An 8,036-nucleotide genomic window follows, 5' to 3' on the forward strand; every position below is an offset into this window, starting at 1 on the left:
AAGATCTTGGAAAACAAAGTTTTGTTTGGGATTACAGCTTGAGTACATTAACAATGAAATCCTTGTGCATCAAATAGTATATACATAAAAGGGTACTCAAGAGATTTAATATGGACCATTCTTACCCATTATCTAGTACATGGGCGTCAGATCACTTGTTTTGGACACTGATCCATTCAATCCAGAGGTGGACGATAAAGAAGTCCATTTAGTCCTGAGATGGACGATGCAGAAGTCTTGTTTTAGATACTGATCTGTTTGGTCCATAAGAAGGACGATGAAGAAGTCTTTGATTTTGGTTTATTTTATACTAACCAGCCCAAATAGGGGTTATTTGGTTTTGTTGATTTGTTTTCAGACAGGTTATGTTTTACACATGGTGGTACACGCATATCACAACAACATCATCCAAGATTTCGTGTGTGTGTATTTGAGGTCGATGACTCAATATGTTCGATCAGATTGTGGCATGGAAGATGGTAAAGAAGAACCAACTATGATGTTCGAGGACGAAGCATATTCTGCCCAAAATCTTCATCACCCACGGATTGTAGAAAATTAGAGAGGTCTAAGGGACCTTCAGTAATGTCCAAATCAGTAATGTCCAAATCAGGGGAAGTAATGTGTGTTGTACTCTTTTTTCTTCACTATGGTTTTGTCCCAATTGAGTTTTCCTGGTAAGGTTTTAATGAGGCAACATTAAAGCACATTACAAGCTCTAAATGGTATGGCATCCAAGGGAAAGTGTTATGAACCAGATTGTGGATGACTCATAACCAAGAGATTATGATTTGTAATCTTTTCATTTATCTATGACGGTGTAATCTTATAAAGAATTTCTACATTATGAATAAAGATAAACTTTTCCATTACTTTTATAACAATTAGATACTTCGTACAGTTATACGAGCTCCGTTTTATATTATATTAAATTCAAGCTGTTGAAAGAAATTCATTTTTATTTTATAAGAAATATACATGCCCCCTAAAACAGATATTATGTAATTATATTATTAAATTATCAAATATTGAATCATGACAGACACACAAACATATAATATTATATGTATATAATACATACCCTTAGTCAAAAATATTTCGTATATTGTTGTACGTCATCTATCATTCTTTGATGATTTAATCAAATTTGTTTGAGAGAATAAACGATACAAAAAAAAGGATCGAAACTTTGGTTTATGTTAACATTAAAATGGATCGAACTTTGCTAGTAGTTGGCATATCAATTAGCACAATGGGAAATAAGCATGTAAGCAATAAGGAAATTCTTACAGCTATACTGTTTATTAATGTTGCATCAAACTGTTTCAATTTTTTCCTACTTGTCTTTAAATAAAAACTAGATTTTAACCCGCGGACATTTTTTATTTTATAAATGTATTTAATGTTATTATAAATGTTTCAAATATATAACTTCTATTTTAGCATTATATATTGTGTAACTCTATAATATTATTGTTTATATTTCATATTCGGCATTATTAACATATCACTATTTGTTTAATACATTTGAGTTTGGAAGATTACATGAATTTTGAATTTATATTTTAATAACAATAATATACTATTTTATAAAAATATTTAAATTTTTGGTAATATTTTAAAAGTTTGTCTCAATAAATTTTGTCATAGTAAAAAATTTATCATTAAAATTGATTTGTCATTAATATTTTAAATGACTTATTAAAATTTCATAGTTTTCTAATAGCATATCTTTTAAATAGTATATGAACTAAAGATTATTATATACTATTATATTTTTTATATAAACATTTTTACATAATATATTGTTGAGAGTTTCAAAATAAATAAAAATAATAATATATAGTTGTAGACATAAAAATTTAACTTATGTTAATAAATATATTTTTGTATAAAAATATTCTTATGAATTTTAACCCATTTTAATGGTGAGTGATAATTTGTTTAAATGAAACAATTTAAAATTTTTTTTTAAGTTTCCTATTTAATATAATTTTCTCATATTTAATTCATATAGCACTTCTATTTTTATATAATACATAATATAATTATAGAATTTATTAAAAATAGTATAGAATTTTTATTTTCTGGTTTTATAATAAAATTTTAGTTAATATTTATTTATAATATTATTATATTATCATGTACGAAATTAATTAATGTGTTATCTATAAAAATATTAAAAAAATTAAGTAAAATTTGATAGATTATTTCTCAACAGATTTTGTTATAACTAAAAAAAAATCAAATTTATAGTTGATTTATTATTAATGTAAATAATCAAATATGTCATATTAACTAATCTTTATTTGGTCCTACTAGAACTTGTTAATAGTAGATAAAAATAGGATCTTAAATTAATAGATTAGATGGTACTTATAAATATTCTAAATATTAATAAAACTCAATAATAGGTTGGTAATTTTCATTCAATTCACTTCTTCTATTTTTTTCACTACTTCTATTTGCTTTAATTTTATTTTTTGTAACAGGAGTTGCTTTAATATATTTGTATCTTCATACAACTCACTGAACAGAGTATTTAACCAACCTCCCCCTCCCCCTCCCCCCCCCCCTCTTACAGAAATAAAATAAAAGAAGAAAAAACTATGATTCAGCGATAATTGGTAGGTTTGTTACACTTAAACAAATGACATAGATACATATGGAACGTGTTTAACTTGAAAATTTGATATTGTGTTTACGCAACGACCGAAAAAATGATCATGTCTGCTCGCGAACAGAAAGAAAACAGAGTACTATAATACTTTGTATTGTTTTGTTATATTATAACTACCGTGTGGTTTTTCACACATAATTTTTATCTCCCACAGGAAACAATACGCCTTTGATTAATTTCATAAAAAAGAATTTATAAATCCATCGCTGCATTGAACTTTAAATTGCGTAACATTATAGATAGAAAGTTAGAAACTGTACAAGAATTCAGTTACAAAAAAAAAAAAAAAAAAAAAAAAACTGTACAAGAATAGGTTGATTAGAGAGCGTCCACACATACATATACTCATACAATATTAAGGTAAAAATAGTAATACGATTAGAATCCAATCACAATAATAGACGATTTTAGAACAAGCTAAGTTATGATTTATGCTCATACGGACTTGCAAAAACAATTCTAAGCTACAGTTTTCTTTTTCGACCAAAAAAAAAAAGCTACAGTTTTCTTCAAGTATGATTACAAGATAAATTTAAAGCTAAGAATATATCAATACTAAATACTCAATTGGATAACTTTATGCTGCTAAGCAAACTAAGTTTCATAAAACCTGCAACATTTCTATAAGGTTAATGTTCTGTTTGTTCTATTTTACTGAGATTTCTAAACCTCATGCAATAACATCAACGTGGCATAGTCTGTTCATTTTGTTATTTATCTATATTGTTACTGGAAAATATTGTTCTGTTTGTTCATCTTTCCTGATATTTCTAAAGTTTGCAAATGTTTACAATTCATGCAACTCAAAGTGTAATCGATTTTTTAATTGAATACCCCAAGTATGAATATACGTCCATTTTACCAAAAAAAAAATATGAATATACATACATCTAATACTGAAAGTTGAATATATATCTCAAATTAGGAAAATTATAATAGTCAAAACTATTAAGAATAATTTATGCAACGCATATGGTCAACCCAGAAATTTGATTGCCTCTGTTAAAATCACTTGAACGAAATAAAGAAAGAATTGTAAAATTTCAAGACGACATTCATAAATTAAGCTTCAAAACGTTAACTTTATAGTCAATGATTAGATATTTCTTCCATATTAAGTGGGCAAGTTATTTGGTGATTAGGTATCTTCATTTTATTCCTTTTTCCTAATATATTTCAATAATAAATCGGAAATAAGGCAATCCTAACTAAGCAATTATATTATTTACATATTAGTAACGAATCATATATTGTAATTACATATATTAACTTTCCAAAATATTTTTTACACATTACATATTTTAAAGTAATATAATATCTCACCTGGTTCAATAATTTGGTTCAATATTTTTTGCAAATATAGAAATTTAAAAGTAAAATTAGTAAATATGATACAATTAAAATATAAATAAAAATCAAATAAAAAATATTAATGACAAAAAAATAATCAAATATAAAATATTTTCATATTTTAGAAAATTTTAATGGTTTTAATAAAATTCGATAACTTTGAGATCCAATCCAACTATTTGACAGCTTCATGGTCAAACCAGTTGTTAGATCTAACTACCGGGTCGGTCCGGTTTTAAAAACACATATGGTATAGGAGACATGGTCCATGCGTAAAGAAAGAATTGATTAGCCAATTTGATCCTTTCATCGTTCAAGATGTTTCCTCATGTGAGTCTTATCGCACCACCAAGCATGTAATCAATTATGTAATCATACTATATTAATATGCTAGTTAAAAACTATATATATACATATATATATATATATATATATATATATGTAAAATTTTTCATTTAACAATGTAATTTTAATCTCATCCCGCGCAAGACTCAGATTTTATCCTAATATTTCGTAAAATTGGAACATGGACAATACGAAATTCTGACTGAATAACACTAGCATTTTCTTACCAACGATAAGCTCACGTTAATGAGGAATATGGGATTCCAAACAGATGTTTTGAAGATTTTAAAGAGAAGTTTGGAAAACTTTAGAAAATAGAATATGGAGAAAATGAGATAAAAACTAATGGTTGAAGTGTTTACTGGCATTGCGTCAGTCATCATTTTCTTCCTTATTTATTTGCTTGAGTAGATATATTGGAGGATCTTAGTTTATTAATTCATGTTCCAATTTGATATTATGTGTTTTGTAAAACTCTGCAAGATTGAAAATATATATTTCTTGGATCTTTTCGTTTTAGGTTATAAGAGCATGATTAAACGTGGTCTTTTAGCCGGGGTTCCTAACTCATGATTCGATATTTTTTATTTTATTTTTTATATTTTTCGGCTAAGAGACGGCTTTTAATATCTCTTATTTAATAGACGATTTCTAGTTTTTTTTAGTTAAAATCTAAAAAATGGTAAGAACCGTCTCTTGACCGAAACTAAAAACCTTACTGAGTTTAATCATGATCGAATAGGATAGATTTCAACAATTGATTAATTGTGATTGTAACCCGTCTCTTCCGCTTGGTTCATTGTGTTTTTCGAGGCCCTGACTTTAATTGGATTGATTATAAAGTTGTTAAGTGAATACTCTGACTTTTGAAAGATAAACTTGTAATTTACTGAAAACCCTTGAAATGCTCCACTATCCCCCACATGACACAACGTGTCTTTTCTTTACTAAAATAGTCGTCACCTGTTCTAATTAAGATCCTACTTCGAAATTTTCCATGTGACTGCTTTAAACGTGCCTTCTACCTTATCTCTCTAACATCTATCTGCTTTTACTTATCACTTCCGCTTCTGATTTTGTGAAGCTTCTCTTGGTTTTCATTGTTTAACAATACTGAGGGGAAATAAAAAAATTTCTCAGTTTTGTGTAATTCTTTATTGCTTTATACATTGCAGGATTTGATGAATAGATCATGTCTCTGTAGTATCTTAATCACTACTGCTCTTATTTGTGGTGCTTACTTCATTGGTAATGCTTATATCGACAAAGAATTTAAAGAGGTACAAATCTCTCTTGTATTTCACATCATGTATGCTCTATACATGTTCTATGAAGACAAATCAATATTGAGTATTTTTTCTTACATATGTAAAGAACATTGTTCAAGACATATGGTTTAAATGTCAATACTAGATAGAGTATTATGTTTTTTTATTTTATAAAATTTTAATTTACAGAGATTGCTAAGATGGAAAATCACTGATAAGATGCATAACGCAACATCCAATACATGCCAGGTTTGCTCTAGAAGAAGAGATCCATTTTGTTGAGTTTCCTTTGCGAGATTTCTTTTAAAACCAGTTTATTATTACTATCTTTTCATTAGAATCTAAATAAGCCATTGGGTAGTGAAGCACTACCGCAAGGAATCATCGTCAAAACATCAAACTTGGAAACTCAACATCTATGGAACTACTGCGACAGTGAAAATGTTACTGAAGTAAGATTGAGATTCTTAAAATTGTACAGCTTATTAGTTTTGTAGCTCAATCCTTCGTGGATATTCCTTTCTCGATATCCTTTTCAGGGTAATACTAATCGTTCGATGAGTTTGTTAGCCATGGCGGTTGGAATCAAGCAAAATGAGCTGGTCAACAAAGTTATACAAAAGGTTTTGTTTTGTCTTTTCTTTTTTCCCTTAGTAAGATTTTCCGGCTTTTTATGTATAAATGAATGATACTAATTGCTGAGGATTTTCAGTTTCCTCTTCAAGATTTCGTGGTCATGCTTTTTCATTACGATGGTGTTTTGGACGACTGGAACCAGTATCCATGGAGTGCACATGCAATTCATGTTTCCGTGATGAATCAAACAAAATGGTCAGTTTCATGCAATTCATATATTTATCAAAATAATAATTGAATGATGTTAATGTGGCAGGTGGTTCGCTAAACGATTCTTGCATCCTGATGTTGTTGCAGAGTATGAATATATTTTCCTTTGGGACGAAGATCTCGGTGTAGGTCATTTCAATCCTCAACGGTAGTCCACCAATATTTTTTTTGTTTTTTTTTTGTTCTTGTTTCCCATTGCATGATGAAGTCATTTTATTTTAGATACCTATCTATTGTCAAAGAAGAAGGTCTTGAGATATCGCAACCCGGCCTCGACCCAACAGAATCAGAGGTGTATCATCCTATAACCGCTCGTCGCGAGAACTTAAAAGTCCATAGGCGGATATATAAATACAAAGGCGGCTTCCGATGCGATGGCAATAGCACCGATCCTCCTTGCATCGGGTAAAGCATTTTAACAATCTTCAGGATAATCTCTTGGTCTCATGACTCTCATTTGCGGTAAATGTGTAACTTTGTTATGCAGATGGGTAGAACTGATGGCACCTGTTTTCTCTAGATCAGCATGGAGATGTTCTTGGTATATGATTCAGGTAAACATGTCGGTTTGGGTTTAGATCTGTTCAGTTTGGTTTATATGCATATCGTAGACTTCAGGGTTTTAATGCTTTTGTTTTCAATGCAGAACGATTTGATCCATGCTTGGGGTTTGGATGTACAGCTTGGTTATTGTGCTCAAGTTAGTTTCTTTTTCTAACTTCTGTGTGTTTTACTTTCTTAACCGGTTATAATATCCCTTTACTTCCTCGGTTCTTGTTTAACACAATCTTGGTCGTGGATAGGGTGATCGGAAGAAAAATGTAGGTGTTGTTGATGCGGAGTACATAGTTCATTACGGTCTTCCCACACTAGGTGGGGTTGTAAACGCTTCAAGCTCCGCGCGGAATGAGACAAACCCAAAATCAGGGGTATGAGTTTTTCTTTTTGTTTTGGTCAAAGGGTATGAGTTTTTCTAAAAACTATATATATCTCTAGAAGATTATGAGCAAACATACCTATTTGTAGGACGAGGTACAAACCATAGTAAATTAAAATTTTAAATATATATATTTGCTAACGGAATTGAAATCGAACATGTGCTCCTTTAAATCTGTTAGGTGATCCAAAAGTTTTAACTAGTATGCTAACTCATCTCTGCTTACAAGTTTATTCAAGTGTTTGTATAAGCTTCTTGAACTAGAAACGTGAGTTTTGATCATCTGTTTGTTTTTTCTTTTTTTTTTCTTGAGCAGGTTTCACAGGATTTATCAGAGTCTGCTGGAGTGGATAACAGAGGAAAAGTGAGGATGAAATCATCTGTAGAGATGAAGAGATTCAAGGAACGTTGGAAGAAAGCTGTCAAGGATGATATATGTTGGGTCGATCCGTATTGAAACCCCGAGTGGTGTAAGTAAACCGAATCAAACCGGAATTCTTCACAAATAGAATTTTGAGATTTCTCTTGTTGAGTATGTTGTGTTGTTTAATGTATACCATTGTTTTAGTACATAGATTTTGTTTCACTGTGAAAAACAATGTGTATGTTC

General features: G+C 29.6%; 1 protein-coding gene across 1 annotated transcript; it reads left to right on the forward strand.

The window, feature by feature from the left end:
- Positions 1-5,438: 5,438 nt before the first annotated feature.
- LOC106333567 lies at positions 5,439-8,036 on the forward strand. Its single transcript, XM_013772003.1, has 11 exons — positions 5,439-5,655; positions 5,833-5,892; positions 5,982-6,095; positions 6,183-6,266; positions 6,356-6,474; positions 6,536-6,637; positions 6,712-6,894; positions 6,977-7,043; positions 7,136-7,189; positions 7,293-7,418; positions 7,743-8,036. Exons 1-11 carry the CDS (start codon positions 5,557-5,559, stop codon positions 7,881-7,883), a joined length of 1,149 nt encoding a protein of 382 aa, XP_013627457.1. The 5' UTR covers positions 5,439-5,556; the 3' UTR covers positions 7,884-8,036.

This window comes from Brassica oleracea, chromosome C3 (genome assembly GCF_000695525.1).
Source record: "Brassica oleracea var. oleracea cultivar TO1000 chromosome C3, BOL, whole genome shotgun sequence".
Classification (NCBI taxonomy): Eukaryota; Viridiplantae; Streptophyta; class Magnoliopsida; order Brassicales; family Brassicaceae; genus Brassica; species Brassica oleracea.

Bases quoted from the DNA above. Each gene is read 5' to 3' on its own strand.
- LOC106333567 (XM_013772003.1), top strand. From the start codon at position 5,557: ATGAATAGATCATGTCTCTGTAGTATCTTAATCACTACTGCTCTTATT. The intron at 6,267-6,355 runs GTTTTGTTTTGT...GAGGATTTTCAG, and splicing joins TCAACAAAGTTATACAAAAG to TTTCCTCTTCAAGATTTCGT. The intron at 7,419-7,742 runs GTATGAGTTTTT...TTTCTTGAGCAG, and splicing joins AGACAAACCCAAAATCAGGG to GTTTCACAGGATTTATCAGA.